The following is a 24,694-nucleotide window of genomic DNA, read 5'->3' as shown; positions in this document are numbered from 1 at the left end:
GGTAAGTCAATGGGCCCTGCATTAGCAATACAAGAGCCTTCAGGTGGAAATTGTATTTATTTATTTTTAAATCATGTATGAAAGCATTTCAACTCTTCATGAAATATGAATGTCACACATTCTTCTTTCCAAAACATCTTGAATTTTAACTGCTTTACAGTGACCAATGGGTTACACTAACTTCATTGTGAATAGGTATGCCTGGCTTCATCTTCATATATAGGCAAAGTGCAGAACCTGCATACAGACCATTCTGCAATAAATTACAAATAAATTGCAGAATAAACTGGAGGTGGAAGGCTAGAATGTGTGCAGAGTTGGAAAGAAGTGGAAATAACAAAACAAAAAAAAAAGAAAAAAATCATGAAAGTAACTTGGAAAGAAGAGCTGAGTTTCACATGGGAAAGGGACTTGAAGACTTCCCATCCGTGGAAATGTTCAAGGCCAGGCTGGATGGGGCTTTGGGCAACCTGGTCTGGTGAGAGGTGTCCTGACCATGGCATATGGTTGGAACTGGGTGATCTTTAAGGTCCCTTCCAACCCAAACCACTCTGTGATTCTATGGAGAACCTCTAGGACAGAAGACAAGAAACATAAAGAAGACAAAAGGCAACTGAAATCAGTGATTAGAAATGCCTGAAACTGAAAGACATTCAGCCCAGGAAAGAAGAGCACCTCTCACTACCCAACTACAGGCAGCCCAAGACCTTCAATTAGAAGCCCAGACATCCCAGTATAGCTTCCCAGTTTGACCACGCACCTTCATGCCCGCTGCAGCTGCTGGCCCGCTGGGATCCACAGCCTGGATGTGGCAGGGCTTGCTGCCCCGCACCACGAAGCCCCAGCCAACCGCGTCACCGACGATCTTGAAGGAGAAAAGAAGGAGGTGAGCACTGGCCCCAAGACACATCTAAATGGTTCAGGAAAACTATTTTTTCAATTCCAACACGTAGTAATGAACTCTGTGTGATAATATTTTATCAAAGCCTGTGTACAGGCTGCTGTATCACATGTGGGAAAGGCGCTATGTATTTTGGTTTCAATTAATTTTTTGTTGAACTAGGAGGTTGCAAAAAGCAAGGCTTTCAATGACGAGGTTCAAAACTCTTTTTAGAAAGGCTTCCTCTAATACTGAATCAAAATTTCTGTCCCATCATAGTCTAAGAAAAAGTATACCTGAGTAGAAAACTTCAGTCTGGGTAGATAATCCATGCCTACAGCAAGCACAGTACCAGAAGCACAAAGTTTAGATGAGTTTGTATAATAAAAATATTACTGGCTTTATGTAATTTCACACCCTATTTCAGTCAGCAGTACTACGCTGGCAGAAAGACAGGATAAACAAGTGCAGAATCAGACCTGAAATGTGTGGAAGTACTGATAACGGACTTCAGGATTTTAAAGTACAACCCTTAACAAATGCAAATAAGCTCTAATTATCCCTTCAGAAAATGTCTGTTTGGATTACCTTATGCATGCAACACACAGAAATAGAGAAAAATACCAGAGACATACCGTAAAAGTTTTTCTGACATACGGGGCTCCAGGCATCAAGAGCTCATCGGCAGTCACCGGTCTCTTTAATACTGTAGGGGTACATAAAGGAATATTCAATATAAGCATTCCTCTGGAGTTTTTCCTAATAAATGAGACAAAATGTTGGAATACAGTATCTTTTTGGTCCCAAATCCCATATATTCTTTCAAGTCTTGCTTGAAGTAGCAGAAGAGCCAAAGAAAAGACTGCAGAGTAACTCTGAGCACCAACGATGAGACCTTCAGAAAAATGGGGTGTTAAGCTAACAGACTTCAATGTCTGCAATTGGCATCCCCTAAACACTACCACAAACTTCAGACACGGCTGTTCCTGTGTTCTGTGCAGAAACAAGGGGCCAACCTCCCTGGCATGAAGGAGCTTTTCTTGCAGACTCCCTTTGCACGTTGTGTGTTCTCTGCTATTTCATCTGACTCAGTTTGGAATCCCAGAATTCAGTAAGAAGAAAATTCTGAAGAAAGGTTATATTACGTACAGGAAAGCTTGGTAACCTTTCCTCCATTTCCCAACCCAAGAAGTGAGTCTTTGTCATTTCTGAATCCCCACCTCTTCCACCATTTATTTTATTTTTTTTTTTTTTGCTTGGAGATGGGAGCTGATTTTCCCTGCAAGAAGGCAGGGAATGTTGGCATAGTCATGCAACATTGCTGCTGTTTGGTTCAGGTATTATCCCAACAAAGCGGTTTCTGCAATTGTAAGCACAGATACCTAATGCTCTCATATTCAGAGATTCCCTGCTACTTTTCTATATTATGAATTAATTTTCCCCTGAACAAAGTAAATGCAATGTTCTGTCAAATCAGATCGATACCATTCTGCACACTGTGTTTTTCTGTCTGTCAATGCTTTACAATACAGAGGGCAATGTAAACCTCTTGTATGTTCTTCACTACTTTTGCCTGCTTCACCTTTCAAATTATGACTGCTTTTCCTTTAGTGATAAATGATTTTCGTGATGTCTGCCTTTTAAGTCACAGGTGGAATACAAAATTTCTCCCAGATGGCATTCTGAAACATTCATGAATTTCTTAATGACACTCCTGGGAGCGGAAAGAATTCTAGCACACAAACCAATAAGTATTTTTTTTCTTTCCCGTGGATTTTGACAAGCAGTCATTTAGCCAGAGTTACACTTTTCAGAGCATGCCTGTTCAACTTAAAAAACCTGGATCATTATGTTCAGTCAACAAATGAGAATCAGATAAACCATGTACACAGGACTCCCTTGCATGCCACCCTTCATTATACCCTCAGAAATTTTGTTTGATGACTGTTTTCCTACATGACTGGTCAAGTCATGACCTGTTTGTTTTAAAAGTCCTTGTCTGTAACAGAACTCAGCTGACAAGATGCCTGTCTCCTGTTTATTACTATAAAATTCAGCAACATGCTCTGGTTCTGGATAGCAGGAAAGTATTGGTGAAAAAATCGCTTTATAGTCCAGCAGAGGTTTGAGAATTCCTCCATAACATTTACATCTGACAGCCTTATGTTAACCTCTGCAAGGTGGTGTGTGGATCTGTAGCTGTGCTACTGGAGAAATTACCCTAGGGGAAGTTGTGTTTAAAAAAAACACAATAATTTGTGGAAGGGCAACATCAGCCTATCCTTTTTCTTCCAGTGTTGTGTAATCAGCTGCATTACTTGTTCTCACTACTCATGGGTTGACACTTCATATATAATCAGAATCATAAATGAATGGAATACCTGGCATACTTCAGATAATGCACACATTTATGGACAGCACATGAATGCTGGTTTATCTGTCCCAGAAAATTTTCCAGGATGCAATTATGGTGTACTGGGGCCGGGGGCTCACCACACCAAACCTATCAGAGTGTTTCTAGGTAGTATACCTGAGAGATATTTTGCCAAGACACAATGCTGTGGCACTTTTTATAGAGGGGCAAACACGTGGGAAGGTGACATTGAGCACCCAGCAGCAGCTTACTCTGAGTGTGCAATGACCAAGAGCACTGAGAGTGCTCCCCAGAAATGAACAGCAGGTCCAGTGTATGGGGTTATGCTTCTGGTCATGCAACCACCCTCAGTCCTTCAGATGATTTTAATTTAGACCCTCGTCCTCAGTTCCCAGCAGAGCCTAAAGAGAGGGAAGGAAATGTGCTAACAGCAGAAAGAGCATTCCCTGTAACTACACCTGTGTTTCTGATGGCCACTCTGCACAATGGGGATGAAATGCTCTTACTCATCTCCAGAGCAAATTGTCAGCGTTTTGAACAAGTCTCACATAGTGCTTGACGCACTCTCTAGCAGTCACTTGAAATGCCAGCATCCCTTTGAAGGAGAAGCTGACAGTCATCCACTGAAGCCTTCCACAGATGTACAATGCTGCCCACACCATCAGCAGGGACGCAGCAGCGAGCTCCTTGGAGTGTGCTCACGTCTGTGCAAGATCACTGCTTTCCCACCTCCCTTTAGCAGGTTGGTGCAGGGCAAAGCAACCCCCTCACATACCTTGCACAATGGCATAGGTGTCCCCTCCTCCAAACGAGCAAGAATCCCAAAATTGACCTCCTGCCCATCAGTTGTACACACCCCTCTAGCCAGAGCAGAACTGGGAATTTGTACTAAATCCAAAATATTAAGGAGCACAAAGGGCAACATGGACTTTGAACTTCAGGGCTCTTTCTGAGGGAAATAGAGAGGCTGAAACAACATCCATCCCAGTCTGTTTTCCCCTCCACAGATGTACAATAAGAAACAATTTTAACCAAGCTGTAGAAGAATGGGTGTGTTTAACCTTCCGGCATGGGATAGGAAATCCTTTCAAAAGGAAAATAAGCTTCACCACTGCTTTTACCTTCCCAAACAAACCAGTGCAAGACCTAAACAAACGAAAACATTGAAATGGTCTTTGAGAGGCTCAAACAATGCTTCCTCCGGTTTTGGATGCTGCTGTTTTCTGAGCTGTGCTATTTCACAGTGGCCACTGGACAGTTAAACCCTCCCATGACTTACGCCGAAGGAATGTCTCAAGGAGGAGGCTTGCATCGGCCCAGGGCTTGGCAGTGCAGAGGCGAAGCTGAGTCTCTGCCTGCATGTCCTCCTCAGAGATAAATTGCAGCTCCAACCACAATTATAGGCTTGGTGCAGAGATTATGGGAGGCAGACGTCTGGCTTGCATTCAGCAGGACTTCAGGCTGGGTGATGCTAACAGTTCCCCCCTGGCCTTAAAAAACCATGGTGCTGTGAATTTTTAATCTATCCTTGAAAAGATAAACCTAGACGTGACGTTAGGCATTCCTCACATCTCCTTGTCCCCAGACAAATGCCCATGCCTGTCGCCTGTGCATCAGAAGCGATGCTGGTGCTTACCAGATTTGGGGTTGCAGAGCACGGGGGGGCTGCTGCTGAGCGTTGGGCTGCTGCTGAAGTACCCACTGCTGCCACAGCTGCTCATGCTGCTCCTCCGCACCGCCGACACAATCTTTATCTCCTTGGTGGGACTCACTGCACGCCCCGAGAAAACACAGGGAGAAAGGGAACCGGTGTCCATTATTAGATGCATTTCTCCAGGTTCTTTAAGACACGAAGCCATGCTTTCACCTTCCTCAGGGGTAAGTGTGTTGTACACAGAAGGGTCACCGCGTGAGTATAACACCACAGCTAACACGACAGCTGAACTGCTCCCATAGCAGGATTTTCTAGGAGGCATTTCAGTACAGAGAAATAAGCTTTTCTACTTCCCATTTATTCTTTCATTTCCTGCTTGATAGCACTGTACAGCAAACACTGCAGGATCCCTTCCCCTCATTTTTCTCAAAACCCGCATAGAGTATATGGCAAATTACTCTGGGTTTAGGGGGATTTAAATCCATTCTGTTGGATCATGGACACTAATTTTTGACCAGCAAGCGAGCTGTTATTTATACAGGAGCAAAAACCACCACAGAGAGCTAAAGATTTGGTAAACTGAGTAAAAGCACAATCCCTGTGAACAGGGATATGCAATACCCTGCTCTGTTTTTTTTCAGATAAACACTGAAATCCCTCGCACAAAAAGGATGCTAAAGGATATTTAGCATCCCATGGAGTCACTCTACAGACAGCAGTAGAGTTGATGAGTCACCTGAGAGAAAACTGGTGTGTTTTCTGTTGTCATGGTTCTGCTTGCGCAGGCAAAAGGGGCTGTCGTGGCTTTCTGGCATCAGGCGAGACTTCTCAGTGAGCAGCTCCATCAGCCGCCGCCGCCGGCGGAAATTCATTCTGCACTGGTAGAGCAAGTTGCTGTCCATAAAATGGTGCTTGTTGGACACTGGAAAAGGAAACGGATAGATGTGATTGCTTAGTGGGACTGAAATTTGAGTGTACCTGTCTGCCACATGTGCCCTCCCACCAGGGACACTCGCACCTCTTTCCTCCCAGTTGCAGACTCAGAAATGGGGCAAGGTGGCTTCACACAGGTGGCTTCAACATGAATGCTTTTATAGGGTCGGTAACACAGGAGGAACCTCAGCAACCACAGCTGCAAGGCATCTTTCAGAGCACCTTGATTAATGGCAAGCACTCATTTTTGTCGAGTGGAAGTGGAAGCACTCCAGCACTCTGCGACAGGCTGCGTGACGCCCCTCTGGGTGCACGCTGTGTGCCACGCGGAGCTGTGCTCACCAAACTCACATCCCTCCCTCCCCTGAGCCTTGTGCCTCGATCTCAGGCGGCCCCGAGAAGCTGGCCGCCCTGCCTGCCTCCGTCAGAGCCACGGGGCAGCAGAAAAGGGAGACCTGTGCGTTTCCTCTGTCTTATCCACCACAGACACGGTGTCCCAGCCACTTCCTGCATCCCGCTTCCTCTCCTTTGCACGCATATACGCAAGGTTTGGGAACAGGCACCTGGCCAAAAATCATTTCTAACGTAACCGGCAGAAGTCTTAATTACAACCTGTTTGGACGCTGAGAGCAGATCCCAGGTTGCTGGGGGACTGAGTGTGCCTACCGACCGCAGCCTGGCCGCAGTGTCTGCGTGGCTGCTGTTGCTGCTTTTCAGCGGTGATGTAAAATGCAGCAGTTGGCCCGAGCTCTGTGCCAGGTCCCTGAAGAGCTCTGACTCCTGCAGGGCTGGACTGCAGCAAGCTCTCCTGAGCAGCCCCTGCATTAGCACTGCAGGATCCTAAATAGCTGCAGGAGACGTTTTGGCTGCGTTCTCCCCATCCTCACTCAGCTCTGATCACGTTCCACAGAAATTACTTCCCGCGGCTGATCGTTCCCGTGAAGGATCTACCTCCTGGATTTACCCCGTTTAGAAATTGCATTTCTTCCCAGATTGGCTCACGAAGGCTGGCGGGCTGGATGTATTTACAAGTAATGCATAAACAACACCAGGGATACGCGCTCAGACAGCAGCCAAGCCTGACGCTTGGCAAACATGACAGACACTCGGCCTCAGCCTCTGCTGCAGGCGCTGCGCCGGGGCCTCGCTCTCAGCTCTGCCCAGCACCTGCGGTCCAAAAGCAGCAGAACCCAGGGTGTTGTGCCCAATCTGCAGCCCTCAACGCGCTCTTTGATCTCATCCCTTCTTTCACACCCCTCAACACGCTCCTTCTTCCTCTCACCCCTTCTGAATACCTTAGGAGTTTGTAGCAGGAGCCTTGCGTGATAGCCTTGCAAAAAAGGCTGGATTTAAGCATGCACTTCCTCTGTCTTTTGACACCAGTGAGGAAGGAATGGCCTCAAAGAGCCCAGACATCTCCTGCAGCAGCTTCTGGTCTCAGACACCATGTTCATGCCAGGGAGGTGAAGTGGCTTACACTTACTTCCTTAGAAGAGGCCAGCCTAGCTGTGATGCTCAGGGCTCAGCCCTCCACACGGGCACAGAAGCTGCCATATGGGGTCAGACTGTGAGTCCCTCTTGCGGAGGAGCCTAGAGAAGCCTGTCTCTTGTTTGCCTGGGCCACTGCCAGAGATGGGACACTGCACAGATGGACCTTCTGCCTCTGGGACACAGGGAATAATCAGGGCACAGGAGCTTCATGAACTGCATGTGCCTGTGCACCCTCCACGAGCCACATGGCTTTGCTAAGTCCCATTTAGCACCGCAAGCAATTCATCCGTGTGTCCTGACACCTTCATTACTGCAGGCACATGCTGCTGCTGCACTCATCGCTTCGGACATATATAGCATGTGGTGCTATTAAGCAGCACTCGCTAACGATCACTATTTTTGAAGAACGGAAATCGAGGAGGAGAGATCTGGAGCCTTGCCTACATCCACAAAAGGATTTGCTGTCTGAGACAGAATTAATACGTTGGTGTTCCCAGCCATCACTCTCGTTTTCAGACCACTGCCACAAGTAAAAGTATTCTAATAATAGAATACCACAGGATTATAGAATAACCTGATATAAATAAAAACTAAATTTAAATGAATAAATAAATAAATACACTTAATTTTTTTTTGTGATGACATCTTAAAAGAGTTCACTGAAACTTAAAAAGAGAAGCACCACTTAGTCAGCATGCTACTGGGGTTCATAATCTTAAATGAAAGGGGACCCCACAAATACTCACCTGGAAGCAGAATTACTAAATGTTTGCCATATAAGAAATATCAGCATGGTTTCTGATTCAATTTAAATATTGTGACACCGCAGCCCTTAAGAAAAACAATTCTGTTCCATTCGTGCCGTTAACTGAAGTGCCCTGACAGCCTTCAGAAATTATGATAATCAGAGATCAACACATGCTTGATTTGCAGACACCATAAAGCACTCAAATTCTGGACTAATTATTGACCATGAAACCACAGAATATAACCTCTTTATACCATGATACTGGAGCATTTTAGAATAACAATGTTTGTTTTGACTAAATATTGTAACATTACATGCTTACAATAGTGAAACTTAGGTCTTATATTGAAGTAACTATTTTACTCCATGGAAGGGTGAATTTTTATGCAATAAATAAAGACAAGTGTAAAAGATAACAACAATTACTGTACGTTGTAGAGTATTTGTATGTGGTTTGCGTGATGAATGGCTTGTAGCCCCAATGCTTATAAGAAGTAGCATTAATGCAGAATTCAGAGTGCTCAATGATTTTCATAGTTCTTCATTTCTCCTGATAGTTCACATTTTATGTGGGAATGTTAGAACAACATTCACAGTTTGAGCAAATAATGTATTTGTAGCATCATGTAAGTTTATGCATATTCCTTAATTAAAAGGTAACACTTATGCATACTTAAGGAGAGGCTTAAAAAACAAATAGACATACGTAGCCCAAACTGCCTCACTGTACGTACATCATCAAATGAAATATCTCACCAAACTTATTGGTGTGACCCATGGTCTTGTTTTTTTGTTTGTTTGTTTGAATCATCAGCTTTCTGACTTATTCGTGTTGTAGGATGAAATGTCAAAATGTCCGTGCTGGGACTCTGGGAGTGCATCTGGCATGTTGTGGAAAAAGGGATATCCAGACTACAGATGAGAAGAGGTTGAGGAGGGGGAGACAGGCACCAGTGCAGGCTGTCTCTGATGCACTCCTCAGATGGAGATGTCCCTGAGGAAAGCAGCTGACACAAGGCACAAGTATGTGACTACTGGACATCGAGCACACACAGAAGTTGGTGTTGTCACACTCTGTGCATGACAGCCGAGAGGCAGCAGAGCAGGCAGTGGTGTTCATTTACCTGCTTCGACAGCCAGCATTTTGCTGAAATCAGCAGAGAAAAGTGGGAGTGAAAACATTTCCAAAGCTGACAGCAGAAAGCTCAGAGGGCTGCACAGACTTGCTCAGGAGGGATTTCTTTAAAGGTAATTCAGAGGTTGTTACCTCGAGTGTTGACTCAGAGCTGCAGCAGATAAACTTGTCGTGGCTGACAAGGCTCGTGCTCCAGGTTCCTGTGCCCCTCGTGGAAGCTGCTCCCTCCAGATGGGGACTGACTGAACTACTTACTCCTCAGGTACCTCACTGCCCTTCACAATGCAGCACAGAAAAGCAAACCCGCACCCATTTCGGTTTGTCTTAAAGTGTCAGGCTGCAGCTGGCAAGTATCAGGACCTGTTTCTATACATGATGAGGGTGATGTTGTAAAGAGGAAGGTGGGGTGATTTTATGGGTTTTTCATTCCAGTTTAATTCACCAGTGCTCATGTGGCAACATGTTCATGTTACGATGTGCACTTTATGGAACAGGGAGAAACTGTACCAAAGAGCACATGGTGACTGGCAACCTCCAAAATCATAAAAATGCACAAGGAAAGTTCTGGTCCAAGAGGGAAAGGCATGAACATTAACTCCAGGTCATGAATGTCAACTTTGCAGGTACAGTCACAACCCACCGGTCTGATCTCCCACATACACAGGGCACAAAATTTCCCCCAGAAGCAGAACTAAAAAATTACCTTCTAATCTCACAAAAATACAGTTTGCTTTTACTCTGAAGCAGCCTGTAATGTCCGCTTTACTCTTCCCCTCACGAGTTGTCCCAATTACTTTCCCTGCCAGGCAATGAAGGCTTAACTCAAGGTTGAATGTGTTTAGCTTCTAATCCGTGGACTTTATAACACCTTTGTTGGAAAGTTACATAAAGTCTTGTCAAAAACCTTTGTAAAGAAGTCTGTGAAGTTATGGAGCCGACTCTCAAACATATCTTTGATCAGCTGAATAAATAATACCCCATAAATTCAGGATTATTCTTCATACTTCCTCCAGTTCTCCTCAGAGCTTCTTTATCCTTCCTAAAATCCAGATCTCAGAACATGCTCATCATTATAGCCTCACTCCCCTTCTCTTACTTACAGTTGTCCTTTTGTACACCTCAGCCTACAGTAATAGTTACTACAACCATACTGTGCTAAAAGCATAAGCTGGGAACCATTTGTGTAGGTGCCCTGGGTGTCCTCCTTCCCCTGCACAGCATTGCATCATACCAACCAACAGGGCTGGTATTCCCATTTCCTAGGTGTGCTACACTCTATTCAGTTCTACGAAAACACACCTCTTTTTGGATACCAACCGACAACAACAGGTTAATTTATACTGTCCAATTATTTGTTTACTGCCTCATTTATCCATAGAGTTTGAAAACTTCGTCAGCAAAGCTTTTAGATGATCATTCCATATTTGCTTTACTGTTAAGAAGAGAAAACTCAGTCTATTTATTTTGGCATTTCCCAGACTGTGAACACCTAATGTTGCAGCTTTGGCAGTTCTTGCGCCTGGCTGCTTCACAGTTTCTGTCCAAATGTATGAAATATAAACTGCAATGTCCACGCAAATCTTCTTTCAGCTTCCGATTCTGCCATAAAATCCTGGGAACTGCACAGGGCTCAAACAGCCTTTTCTTCTGCAAGGAGACTGATGCACAGCAGAGATAAAAATATTAGCTTTACATTGATTTCATGCAACTGAGGAGGCTTTAGAAAGTACAAAAGCCTATTTTAATAAATGGTGTGACTCATGCCTTAAAAATCGAGCCATTTTCATAACTGGCTCTTTCCCTAAATCCCTCCCACAACCTCAGTTCCCCGTGATTTTTAGGGCTGATAATCTGTGCACATCTCCAGCGTGGTGATTAGTGTTTTCTACCAGCCGAATGCTACAGATCCCCGCAGACCCCAGCTGATCTGCATGTCCCCAGAAACATGAAGCCATCATTCACCGAGCCCATGGTTATCTATGGCATGGCTGCTTTGTGTCAGGGAGCAGTGGGAAGGAGACAGAAGCTCCCTGAGGAGCCGATGAGCAGTTCTCCTGAAGACAGCAGAAGACAAGATCAAGTGTGTGCTTGTTTGTTTGGGTGAGTGTGTGCGTGTGCTGGGGTTAAGAGGTGAGGTTAGAAAAGCATTAGCAAAGTACACAGAATTCTCAGCGCTGCTGTCAGGTCTTTTCCTACTTGAAGACCCAAGTAGCACTGAACCCTTCCCAGCAGCACACAGCACATTTCCAAGCCCTTCAGTGGAAGACAGCGATCCCAGTTTATCCTTAAGTAGACTATATCTTCATACTGAGGTACTTTGCTCTGTTAAAATAGAGTTAAGCCCAGCCTGAAGCTGCGGGTCCCTTCTGGACCTTCCCCACTACTGGCTGCAGTGGTCTGCTCCTTCCCATAGCACGTCTCAGTTTTGACCTCTGAAGTGACAGGAATTTACCTCAAAAGAGTGGACATTGTACTGAAAACAAGTGGAGGGTGATAAGAAACATCATCAGTGCTATGTGAAGCCCTCAGACCAGCTGTGGGGAGGGACGGGGGCTGCTGGTTGCCCTGAGGGAGGGCATGGTCGGGCCGCCAGGGCTCTGCCGCTCCTCCTGGCACGGCCTCAGCTCCAGCCCTGCGGCCTTTGCTCCCTCACTCCCCTCTCCTAAGCAGAACTGGTGTTTAGAAGGGAAGGAAATAAAAAAAAAAAAAAAAAAAAAAAAAAAAAAAAAAAAAAAAAAAACACTGCAAAACAACAGTTCCTTAAAAAGACAAAAAAAAAAAAAAAAAAAAAAAAAAGAACTTCTCTGCATGGACAGCACACAGCTTGCTGCGCTGAGGAGATCAGTGCCTTGGGCCGTTTGCCAGCTTGGTTTCTGCCTCTTGCCAGAAAAGCAGTGGAAGTGCGCGGCCACTTTGGCTCGCGTGGGGCTTGGACAAGCCTGCGGGCTTGGAGGAGAAGGTGAGCTGCTCGTCCTGCAGAGCTTCTTGCTTTCAGCATGTCCTTGCTCCCGCTCAGCGCTGCCACCCCGGTCACACAGCACTGCTGCTCCTGCCCCACCGCTCCTGCTCTCCTGCCCTTCACCAGCGCACGTGCAGCCGAGGGAGAATAAATGACACTTTAATCTGCACTGGACAATGCTTTTCCCACTCCTCTCAAAGGCTTCCTGTTTTTCTAAAGCTAATCTGGCTTCTGCAAATGCATTTTCATAATGGCACCTATTCAGATTAGTTTCCTTTTACACATTGATGAATTCCACCTGCTTGGGTCTCCCTCCCGTCAAGGCAGAGGGACTACAATGCCCAGCGAGCAGAGAGCCTTCCACCTCTGCCTCCTTGCACCATATAAACATGACACTTGCATTTCCACCTTTTATGAATGTGTATGTGCTGCGTAGACCGCAGATAAGCCCACCTGTGAATGCACTCACCCTGCGTTTTAAACTCTTGGCACTGCAGCTGTACTATGTGGGATTGTTTTCACATTTGGATTACGAGGAGTTCGCTGGGAGCAGACAATGGATCTAAGTTTGAACTGTTCCAGTTTCCGCTGAGCTTCTTGTATAAAACTGTAAGGCAGATCCTGACACTGAAATATGAAATCCAGAGAGCTGTTCCAGCTCATCCCAGCAAAGGGCAAAGCCAGTCAGCATGTCCTACAAGTGACAAGTGTCCAGAAAAACACTGGGATAGAGAGAACCATGCCTCCTGAGCTATTGCAATGAAATGCAGTATATTTGTGTAGTGAAAAAACAGTCTAGACAACTTTTATTCTGCCTTCAAAGCATAAGGATTACGATACACAGGTGTCAAAAGTTCCTTGGGAAATGAAATACACCAAGTCTCCTGCTCCTGTTAAAGCGGTGTGTTCTGCTCAGTGCATTAGCATTTCATTTTCGCTGCCTTAAAATAGGTATGCAGAAAAATGTTTCTAAATACACTTTGTCTTTCCAGTAGGTTTGCAATCTATTTGCAGTCTATTTTCAAATACACGCTCCTTATTCTAGAATGAAAAGCCAGTGTTGAATCACACTCATTTCAGCAGCCTTTTCGGTTTGTATATGAGGATTTATCATCTTTAATTTAGCAAGTTTACAGAACACAGCCAACTGCTTTTCTCTGCTTCCAAATAAAGTATGGAAAGTACAGTCTGTGGCAAGGGAAGCAGAAGATGAAAAGGCCCATCTGGGTATCTTTTTTATGTTGCAGCTGTTAAAAACTGAAACCCATTCTCTGACAGAAAAATAGAATTCAGTAGTTAATATGAAAAGGCATGTTCATATGTTATTTCCCTGATGTATAGACATGTGTGGCTCTTTCAAAATAAATAAATAAATAAATAAATAAATAAATAAATAAATAAATAAATTCCTGCTTTAGGTAAAGACAATTACAAGGAGAGCACGATGAAGAGCTGACAGAATAGGAAGCTGCAATATTATACAGTCTTGTGTAAATTTCTTACTCTCTTACTTTTCTACTGAGGTGAAATCATGAAAAACATGCAAAGTTGTCTGCAGGTTAAGCATAAACAGCTGAATTACTGTAGGTGAGGTTGCTGTCCATATTCATGGGGGCTACCATGGAAGGACTGCCACACAAAAAAAAACCTCAGTGACACTGCCTGGCATCATCGCAGGAGGAACCTGGTTAATAATAGAAACAAAGTTATGCTGGAGGACTTTGAAGACTAACTAGAGGCTTGTGTTTTACTGAAATAAATCAAGGCACCACCTGTAAAAGTAAAATCTTTCACAGTTTTTAGTACTATAGAATGGCCTATAGGACTATATAGACTGAATGCTTTTTGGACTATACAGAATGAATACTTGAATATTTCCAACAGCTGATATGCTCCAGGTGTTAAATCAACAATATAAATGATATAAAAATCTGTGTGTTAACTTCGGAGGAGGAAATCGACGACCACTTAAGTCAAGGATTTAGGGGATGCTTCAATGGCCCTTGTAAATTGCTCACCAAAGTTAGTATTTCCAAGAAAAGGGTTTCCAAGGAGAAATCTCAAATTAAGGAAGAAGTCAGTATTTCACATAAATGGCAAATTTTCACTCATGAAAGAAGAAATGTCCACTAAACATAAAGAATTGAGTATATAAAGTAAATTTAACAACTCATTACAATTTACAGAACTTTTAGGTGAGAAAGGAACACTTTTCAGTAAAAGCAAAAGAAATAAATACATCGTTAGATATCTAATCTAATTCCACAATCTAAAGAACTTTCAACTGCATCGTATGTCTCGTTTAAAATTAAATGCAGTGATCATCCTGTTCAGGGCAATTCTGCTTCATACAGGTATGCAGTCCCTGCAGAGAAGAGGGAAAGTTAAGTACATGTTTTAAGACTTCTCTGCAGAGACAGGGAGATAGCATGCGTCAATATTTACTGTTCTCATTAAGTCACTACAAAATGTTTGTTTTCATCTCTGGAAGTAATTTGCACAGTGGAGTTGTGCTGATAAAGGATTTGATGCTTGAGAGGTGGCAAGCACCTGCTTCTGTGCTGAGCAGAACATACGCATGCCTTGGGCTCACCAGGTCTAGCCAAGAGCAATTAGCTCAATGAAACTTTTTTAAGCTGAAAGATATTGTAACTGGAGGTTTGGGTAGAGGGGAAGGAGGAAGGACACAGATCGTGTCTGGGACATCCTAACACATTTTCTATCATTATAAAATCCTAGCACTAATCAGATGTTTCAAGCAAGGTATCTGCTAGCCAGTCACCTGCCAGAGAGATTTTCCTACCCCTCAGTCATTCAGGAAAACAAAGTCCATATCATTTTCGACACCCATCACAGATGTTCCTCTGCTGGTCTAGGGCTAGGAAGCTTCATCTGGAGCCGCTGTTGACTCATGCAGCAGGTGGGGAGCAGCGGGCAGCGATGCGAAGCACCCCTCACTGAATCGTGCTGCAATCTCTGTCTGGGGAAGGTGCTGGGCAGATGTCAGATCCAGCACGTCGGAGAGGAAATAACACAAAGCACATGTGCTCAAGAGCAAGAAGCAGCTTGGAAAATAGCAACAGCGAAAGAGACAGAATGTGACTTGGCACAGGAGGATGAGTGCTGCTGCTCCGCCACGCACCTCTCGCAGGCACACACTGCGCTGCGTGCCCCGCAGGACAAGCACTCTGCATCTGCACACCACAAAATGCTGAAAAGGATTTCAAAACGTTTGGTGGCTACCACAGAGGAAATGCAAATGCTCATCTTGAGAAGATGCTGAGAATGGATAAGTTACTCTTACTGGTATTAACCAGATTTTTAAAATGGGAAGTGTTTATCCCTTGATTTTCCAGACCTTAAACTTTTCTGCAAGACGTGCAGATGTGTCTTCATCCCCCAGATTCTGTACCCAGACAGTCCTGGAAGGAGGATGAGAGGACTTAATCTGTCAGTGGACTTAATCTGCTGCTGGGGCTGTAGGTGCAGGGTAGGTGCTGCAGGAGATGCCATAACCAACTAGCACGTGCCAAAAACGATGCCAGAAAGAGCCCTGTGCATACTCTCATTCCTCCTTGGATATTTCAGTATCTCTGATTTCCAGACTGAGCAAGGGCTGTGCCTGTGTGTGGCTGCTCATGCCGTTCTCTGCCTACCCCTAGCCCACCCTCGGTTTGGTCTGATCTACCCCAGTGCTGGCAGACAGCTTTCTTCACCTCTTGTTGCATGTGAATTTTGACCACAGTAGTTAATCTGTCCCACTCTTTCCCTAGGAAGAAAAACTAGGAAAGATCCGGTCTCCGTGGGGGAAATTCTTACCTGTTAATTCTACAAAGCTCTGTGTACCTCACTGTACTAGAAATGGGCTTTCACACAGCTGAGAAATGTGTTCCGTGCCCCTTTTGTCCTTGCTGTTCTTGAACGCACATAGCCCTGTTTATAATTCCTCCCACAGTCATCATTCCTATATTCTGGCAAAGCCCATCAGCGTTCACAATGCAGAATAATAACTACTGGCAATTACCCTGCCAATGCAAGCCATGAAGAAATGCGCAGTGCACAATATGCTGCTACCTATAATGGTTTTATTCCACGGTACCTGGGGGCACCAGCCCCTAGGAAAGGACATCTGGCTCCTGTTTGTGAGAACAGCGGTTTGTGGGTTATGGTTTGTATGTGCCCGTGGAATTTCTGAAGGAAGCAATTCAGAACTTAAGCACATTTCATCATTTTCATTTATGGCAGGGGAAATATGCATAGTTATACATGCCCGAAGAGATCAGGAGGATTATTTTTAAACTGAAACCTTTGATGTTTTTACAGCATTTACACAATTCCTCTTAAACCAATGTTTTCCTTTTTAAAATTAGCATCAGTGTTTGTTTCCTGTGTGAAACCTGGTTTGTGTCTGACCAATTAAAGTGAAGATAAATGTGACAGGAAACTGTTTTGAATACAGTACCTCAGCTGCAAAATATAACTTTTCTGAGTAATTGAAATGAAAGTCAGTATCAGTAAAAATAAATCGCACAATTCAGTTGTGGCTGGAAAATTACTACTGAGACTGGCAACTTGATACAACTATTTCTATTACTTTCTATTGAATTAGGTAAGGCAATAAATACTTAATAAGAATAGTAGAGCAAGGTTTATTTTATTCCACATTGTGCATATCAAACAATACTGCTAGCAAAAGATTGCCTTTAGGGCAGGAAAATGTTTCATTCTCCATGCCTGTTCGGTCGAGAGCCTTTCTGCTGGTTCTGCCAACAAGGATGCCAATTAGTGTCAAGTAACATTTTGGTACTGCTGATGCAATGCACAACAAAGGGAACATAGTATGGGGAAATGGACTTGCTGTACTAAGAGATCAAAAATACCACTTTTATTCTGGTAATTGGACCTAGAATTCAGTGAGAGGGAGAACAAGAGGACGCTGCTCCTGCCATTTTATGGTTTACATCCCCAGTTTGGTACTGGAAAGTCTCATTTCAAGGTCGCCTGTTAGAGGAAGGTGACATTGTATAAACCTTCAAAATGCACAGATCATAGCCAGATGCTCAGGTGAATCCCTCACCAGCTGTGTTAATTCAGCTTGCTCTGTCCCCAGTACTCCTAATGCCACCTAGACAAATTGCTTCTGTGCAATCCAGAGGAGAACGAAATCTGTTCAGAAGCGTGCACGAAGCATGTTCACTGGCAGAGATAAATGTCAGGGACATTATTCAGTTTTATTGTACTTCCAGCTTCCCCAGCGGGTCCCACTGATCTGCCTCTGCCCGTATAAAAGCAGAGTGAGGAAGATGATGGTACCTCAGAGAGAAGGCCACTTCACTCAGCAGTCAGTTCTCAGAATCCCTTTTTGTGGTCACTTCATGAGTTTCAGATCTAACAGAGTGTTTTGCATGTGATGCTGACATCCAAAGAGGATGGGCAGGGGATAAAACTGGCCAGAGCAACCCCAAATGATAAGCAGGGACAGCATTGCTCAGGAACACTTCCAGAAACCCTGCTTGACAGGGGCAAAACGACTTCCCTGACAATGGCACTGCTGATCATTTGCCATAGTTAATGAGAACAATGTTCGATCTGCAATGATCAAACCTGACTTTCTTAGCTTTGCAAAGATTTCAATAGAAAAGTAAACCCAGCTTCACACCATGTATTAAGTCGTGACTATCTTCTCTGAAAAAATGCCAACATCAGCATAAACCTGTCTTTTTTTTTTTTTTTTTAAAGGGAAGTTTACCGTGTGTATAGTACACAGAAGATGCTCAGGTAAAAATAGGAATTAGATCACTGCTGCTATAAAGAGGAGGAGTGGAATATCTTCCCTTCGTCAAGCCCCAAGCAGTTGGCACCCTATAAATCATAGGAAGCACAGGGGTAATTATAGAACTGGAAGCTGATTACTGTAAACATTCAGAAGTAGCTCCTAGTGAGTGGAAACTAAACATAATGCGAGCATGATCACAACCATGAAGGAACCATGCAGGTCGCTATGCCCCCAGTTTTTTCTCTATTCCTACAGACTGGGTTATCTCACAAAGCAACAAGCAAGAGAGTCAATCTAGCACCTTGTAGATTAACAGCCTGTTAATACTGTGAATTTTGTTCTCTGTCAGAATTAGTGTTGATTTGACAACACTCTGATCACAAGGATCTGATTACTTTCCTGCTTGCATTGAGCAACACTGCCAGCAGCTTCTGCCAGTAGGTTCTGCCACCCTCAAGCACCTCGTTTGTCACGCTCACAGGCGCTGCTGGTGCCTTTGTGATGGAAAACGCCCAGCCAAAGAAGTTCAACCTGCACTGAGAATAGATGATGTCAGCACATGAATTTTTATGTTTTAATGTGGGTTTTAATGCAGGGGTGTTCATTTTGGCACTCTTGGGGCCACAGAGAGAAAAAAACGTCTCCTCCACCCTTAATACAGGGATCTTCTTGGTGAAGGTGCAGCCACAGAGAGTTGGGCCATGACAAAGTGTCAGATTCCTGCCTCAGAGGAGTCACACCTCCAGGAACAACACCACAACACTTGAGCTGAAAGCGATACCCTCCTTCTTACCCAAACATACCAGAGTGATTATGCAACAGGACCAGGAGGGAAGCTTGTTTTCTGACATCAGATTGTGCTCTGCTCCTGTCCTCAAATACTGTATCTTCTTGAGATACGAGTAGGAAGATACACAGAAGGTGCCATTTTTCCTCAGAGAATGTAGCTTATTTGTGCTTCTAAGCCCTATCTGATCCTTACAAAGCTATTTACCTCAATTATAATTACTGCTGATAACAAATTCTACACATTAATTACCCCAAACATAAGAACGTTGTTTTTCATCCATATCCTTACATAGTCATTATACAATCCCAAATTCTAGTTTTTGTCTCTATGTGAGGCAGAATTTTCAGAACTCAGAGAAGTTTTGAAAAAGCCACCCTTTTGTCAAACAACTCCTACCTAAAGTTATCAAGAATGTGGACATACAATGCCTAGAAAGACAACATAACTTTACCTGAAGAAGGCACCACAAAAAGCATATCTGTTGCTACCTGGCAGTAAGTGTCTCACCATGCTGTATAATCCCATGCTCCAAAAGTCTGCGGCCAAGCTGCTCAGCTTCAGTCCTTGTCGTGGCCTCTCCTTCCTGGATGAGCCAGTCAATGAACTCCGATGCCACAAAGGTCCGCTCGTACTTGACTCCTTCCTCTTCCCTGGCTTGCAGGAGAGTGTTTTCGGAACTCATCAACCTGGTAGGGAAGGGAAAAAAAAAATGATAGGGAAAATGATGCTTCAAAAAAACAACTCCAGATTTATTCTGGCAAGTCTCACTGATACCAAGCAAACAGATGTGAACCTAACTTATTAAATCTAGCTATCAATCTAAACTTACTATGAGAATTATAGCAGCTCAGTCAATAAATGTAGGCTTTATATACCTGTATGAAGTTAAAGCTTTCTCCTGTTCCCTAAAAGAAAACAAGGTTTTTCAGCTTTGCATATCCCATATTTAGTTCTTTGGCTTCCCTAAAAGTTAATGTATAATTGACCTCAAAATAAAATCAGCCTAAAAGCGCCAGGTTATAGTTAGTGTGTTCAAAAATTCCTAATTAATTTTTACAGTCAGCAGGACTATGCCCCCAAGTCATTTAGATGGTTTTGAAAATTCTCCCTGTAAGCTTTAAAACAGCTGCAGAAAAATTCAAGGGGAAGGAAAAAAAGGCAGTTCTGTGGTCTGGATGGTGGGTAAATATTTGGCTCCCACCACTCCGCGATGCAGCTGCAGCCAGTGAAATCGTACACCTGAACACATTTTGACATTGGAGATCATCTCCATCTCAGTTTGCCCTGACACAAGAGTTAGGAACATTCGGAGGTGTCTCCAGATCTTCGCGCAATTGGCACATGTGCAACTTAAAAACACTAGGAAAATTCTTCTCCATTCAAGGAGCCTAAACAAATGATGCAATATAAAAACAAAAGGAAACAAAAAAAGCCTCAGTGTTTTGTTAATGTAAGAATGACATTGACATTTTGGAGGAGAAGAAATGAGAACCACTCTTTTTTAATACAGAACCGCACTTTTTTGTTGGGAGACTGAGAAACACAGCCTCTTTATTCATTAATTTCATTATTATTCATAATTATTTACTATAGGCTAAAGGTAAGACTTTCAGAATAACAGTTGAAGAATGGCTTGTTTGAGGTTTTTCCCTTTGAGACTGTAAGTCTCCTCCCTCAGCAGCTATTGGGAAATTACAGGCACAACTGGACCACAACATAAAAATTCCAAAAGCTCTGAATCTTTGCCCTTCTTATCAGAAAATTGAATTTCAAATAAACCCATACAAAGGTGATCTCTGTCTTAAACTGCCAGTATGTCCAGAATTGATGGAAATCATGGAAAGTGCAATAAATATATAACATCACCTCCTTTGGGGTCTTCTGAACTCTGAAGTCGGGCATCAGCAATAGAGAACACAGAAGTTTCATTTGAAATTCCAGTGAAGAGGTTTGACGGGACCTGCCCCTTGTTATTTCACCTGAAGGATTTATTCCAGTGACTTTAATGAGAGCTAACCAGAAGCCAGGGCTGACTGGATCTGACCCCAGGCAGCAGATATCAAACCAGTCAAAGGCTGCTCTACCACGGCTGCAGCTGAGTGGCAGCTATAACGAACAGCTCCTGTCCATGTTGGTGTGCCATTAACAACACCTCTGAGCTGAGTAAGGATGAAGAAAGTCAAAATTAGCTGAATTCAGGGATGGGGCCAAAAGCAAGAACCTGTATCATGGGGGACAAGATACCAGCTCCAGAACTCTTGCAAAGGATTTATGCTTTTTCATATTTTGATTTGCCTACGTGTGCATGAAGGTTTAGCTCTCTGTCCCACATTAACCACATCTGATTTGGAGAGAGCTCCAAGAGACCACCTTTATATGTCTCTCGTTCACCAAGCTTTTTCCCTGTGAGAAATAAAAAGCAAACCCAGAACTCGTGTCTTTTATACCATCTGCTGCATGGTTACCCAGAACTGGTTACCCAGGCTCTGCGGGCACCGAATAAAAAATCCCGAGGATTTGTTAATTGTTCTTTGATGAGCTTATAATTAGTTGACCAGCTCACTGAAACACCAGATAGAGAGGTCCTTGAAAAAGTGATGCTAATCATTACATTTCTACAGCCACAAAAGAAATCTGGAAAAATATCAAGTGGAAAAACACTCAGCTTGACATTTCACACCCTTCTGCATGTGCCCAGAATAGCACTGCAAAGGATTTGGACTTGTGAACAAACAGACACAGCAAATTGACAGTTTTACAAACCCAGCAACAGCAATCCACTGCTAACTGAAGTAAATCACTGTAACGCCGCTGCTGTCAACAAAAGTGTACCAATTTCCACCAGCCAAAACCTGGCCTGTCATTAGCCAAAATTGGAAACTGCCTCTCGCTCTTCCATTTTCTGTGTGTTTCAAAAAACACGAGACCATTAACGTCAAAACCTGTTATTTGCTACAACTTGTGTTATCCCACATCAAAGGAATGTATTTAGCCAAACACAGAACATGTCAGATTTTATTTTTTTTTACTTTGTTTTATCTAAATAACTGCACCAAAGGATTAATTGAAATTAACCACTGCTGAGGTAAAATGAAAGTGGTTCAAAGGAAGCAGTCTCAAAATTATCTGAATGATTTCCTGAAATTAAAACCAGAAAATCACACTTTTCACTGTGAAATCTAATTGAAAGTTGAAGTTGAAGTCAATGTCATGAGATGACTCGTAGCTCCTAAAACTGACTGCACCAGAAACACAACAATCCTGCACACCTGACCTAAACCTATGAGAACTGCAAACATAATAAAAATATGGTGCCTGCACAACTTGAATTTAAAAAAAAAAAAAAAGAAACCCAACTATGAAAGGTCTGTGTAGGATTTATGTCAGACTTGCAGGGAGGGTTTTGTTGAACAGGAAACATGCTTATCTTATGCAATCTCTTTGGTCAGTCCTGCAGAGTATGAAAACTGATACCATCCCTGGGTCTAGTGAACTGTTCCAGAACTTTCAGGATGAATTAAAGAAGTAGGAAATCCATCAGGTTTCATCTCTAGTTATAAACCTGAAACTCAAAGCACGTTCACAGGAAGGATTACCAAAGTTTGCACCGATGTGCAGGGTATCTGAGCTGGTTGATGATTTTCAGTGCAAATAAAGGGAGGAGACAGAGACTGATTTTAAATCTGCTAATCAGGCATGTTCAACCACCAAAGACATTCACGGTAGGTGAGGGAGGTAGTGCCACAGGGAGGAGAGTACAGGGTACAAGGAGCCCTGTGGTCACGCAGAAGGGGGACATGGAAAGGTTGCTCCTCAGCCTGGGGACAGACCTGATGGCCCATGGGCACCTGCCCCTCACTGCTGTCTGAATGCTGGGAACTTGCCTAATGCACCCCCTCCTCCCTCCATGCAGCAGACTGCTGAGCCTCCTAAATTATTTTGCTCCTTTTGCCTATATAGGGTAAAAATCTGCATGAAAGGTGTTGGATAACGTCTGCAGTGTTTGGCAAGCACAAACTACTCCAGCTCCTGAATGTAACGGTACTGCAGCCCTGATGCGATGGGTGGGGAAGGGCAGGAAATAGTATTACAATGCATGTCTTAAACAAGCAAATCCTAGTGAAGACCAGCTACACCTAAAAAACTTAAGACAGGCTTTAAAATTAATCAAGGGTTCACATAAATTTCCTTTGGCATAGTCACATTTCTCTTGAAATTAGGGCTACAGGCATTCTGATAAACAAGTTGCATGTACTGGCAACTGACTTCACATCTGTGCATGAAGACTTTCTCCAATTGTTGCCTTTTAATTCCTAGTTTAATTATGCTGAATTAATATTTTCTTTCTCAACACTATAAGCAAAGACGTGTGTTACCCATGTGCATAGTTCACTGCAGAACTCTTTCTGCACTGGTCTGACGTTCGGTATTAGATTTTGAGTTTAAAATGCATCCAATGAAACTATGAAGGTGTTGCTAATGGGGATGTAATGAAATCAGAGTGCTCTGCAGACTGGCTTTGCTACTGAAAACAAGTAAACCCAAACAGCCCAGGTATGCAGTCTTATCTCCTGTGAATACAAAATATTTCCAATGATGCATGGAGAATTTTTACTAGCTTTGACTGTCACAGGCCGGTTTCGAAATGCCATGTATTTTTAAGCTACGCTATATTTAGCACTTGGGGCTGGTTCTAAAAGTTTCTGAACCCGTTAGATACGTTGCCTAGGAGCAACCACCTCATGAGGATGAGTTATATTTAGATATAGGTGCTGCTTTGGGTATTAACTCCTTTCCATTTATAAACACCATTCTGCTGGTGTAGTGTAGGGCAAACTGGACAACTAGAGCTTGGTTTGGGGATGGTTCTCCGAGCAGAGAAATGGGGATGGAAGCAGACACGCTGGCAGACAGAGCTTTTCCTACCATGGCTCATTTCACGCAGGAGACTGTTATCAGCCTCACCAAGAAAAAAATGATTTTGCTCACAGAAGCTAAAAACTGAAAACAAGATTGCAGTCTAGACACACCAATCAACTTCCCATAGCATGGGCTATGCCTGAGGGCAATCTGTGTTAGAGACTAAAGGAGCAAATGCTCTGCTTCATAAAGCACAGGCGATTTTGGAGATGGGCAGTCCAACTATCTTTCCCAGTGTATCCAGTGAAGGATTTTGCCCAGAGGCATATTTTCTCATGTTTTACCCGATTTATTTTTACTTTAATTAGTCACAGCCACAGAAATGAGCAACCTGATTGAGTGGGAGGTGTCCCTGCCCATGGCAGGGTGGTGGAACTGGGTGATCTTTAAGGTCCCTTCCAACCCGAACCATGCTGTGATTCTGTGACCCTAAATTTTACACGGCAGGTGCAACGAAAGGAGTGGCATTTACAGTTGTATTTTATATAATTCAGATTAACTGCTATTTCAGCAAATTGCCCTTTGTAGCCTCCTAACCTTGAAGGCTGCATTTATCACCAGCTTTTTAACCTGGCTTTGTCCTGCCACCTGGTACAGAGTTCAAGTGAAGACACCACAACCCTGGTTTGGGGAAAGCTGCAGAGCTGGCGAGTTGTTCCGAAGGCGCTTCCAACAACACACCCCGTCCCCTGGCAGCACTGAGCAGAGCAGTTGGCAGCCTTCCCTTGTTTTGCTGATCTTTTGCATCTGCCCTCTTGTGCAGGGGAAGCAGAAGGGATAGGCAATGGCACGGCATTTCGGGAAAACCCTGGGACACACCAGCAATAAGGGGCTGTTCAACAGGGGGTCATGGCTGTGTTTTTAGCCTTCAGCTTAACACCTTCCTCTGTGCAGTTGCTGATTTATCGGAGGGAAACTAAATGACTCCAGCCAGAGGACTCAGCGTCTCTCACCAAGAGGGAGTGTGGGCAGGATTGAGCCCAGAGCAATACTTGAAGCTTTTTGGTAAATAACACACCACAACTTTTGCGTTA

General features: G+C 43.7%; 1 protein-coding gene and 1 long non-coding RNA gene across 3 annotated transcripts in view; one reads left to right on the top strand and one right to left on the bottom strand.

Moving 5' to 3' along the window:
* DEPTOR (DEP domain containing MTOR interacting protein) overlaps nucleotides 1-24,694 on the bottom strand; it is a 75,655-nt gene that overhangs the window by 19,005 nt on the left and 31,956 nt on the right. For both annotated transcript variants that reach the window (XM_068672563.1, XM_068672564.1), the window contains 5 exons: nucleotides 19,248-19,426; nucleotides 5,645-5,830; nucleotides 4,891-5,025; nucleotides 1,516-1,586; nucleotides 761-865 (listed from right to left, as the gene is read on the bottom strand). In XM_068672563.1, coding sequence (XP_068528664.1) covers nucleotides 761-865; nucleotides 1,516-1,586; nucleotides 4,891-5,025; nucleotides 5,645-5,830; nucleotides 19,248-19,426 — 676 coding nt within the window. The remainder of the gene's footprint in view (nucleotides 1-760; nucleotides 866-1,515; nucleotides 1,587-4,890; nucleotides 5,026-5,644; nucleotides 5,831-19,247; nucleotides 19,427-24,694) is intronic.
* On the top strand, nucleotides 12,036-16,814 carry LOC137851434 (uncharacterized). Its single transcript, XR_011093176.1, has 2 exons — nucleotides 12,036-12,174; nucleotides 15,051-16,814. It is a non-coding gene; the product is annotated as an uncharacterized lncRNA (long non-coding RNA).

This window comes from Anas acuta, chromosome 2 (assembly GCF_963932015.1).
Source record: "Anas acuta chromosome 2, bAnaAcu1.1, whole genome shotgun sequence".
Lineage (NCBI taxonomy): Eukaryota > Metazoa > Chordata > Aves > Anseriformes > Anatidae > Anas > Anas acuta.
The sequence above is the reverse complement of the archived record's forward strand: the minus strand, read 5'-3'. Positions and strand labels throughout refer to the sequence as shown.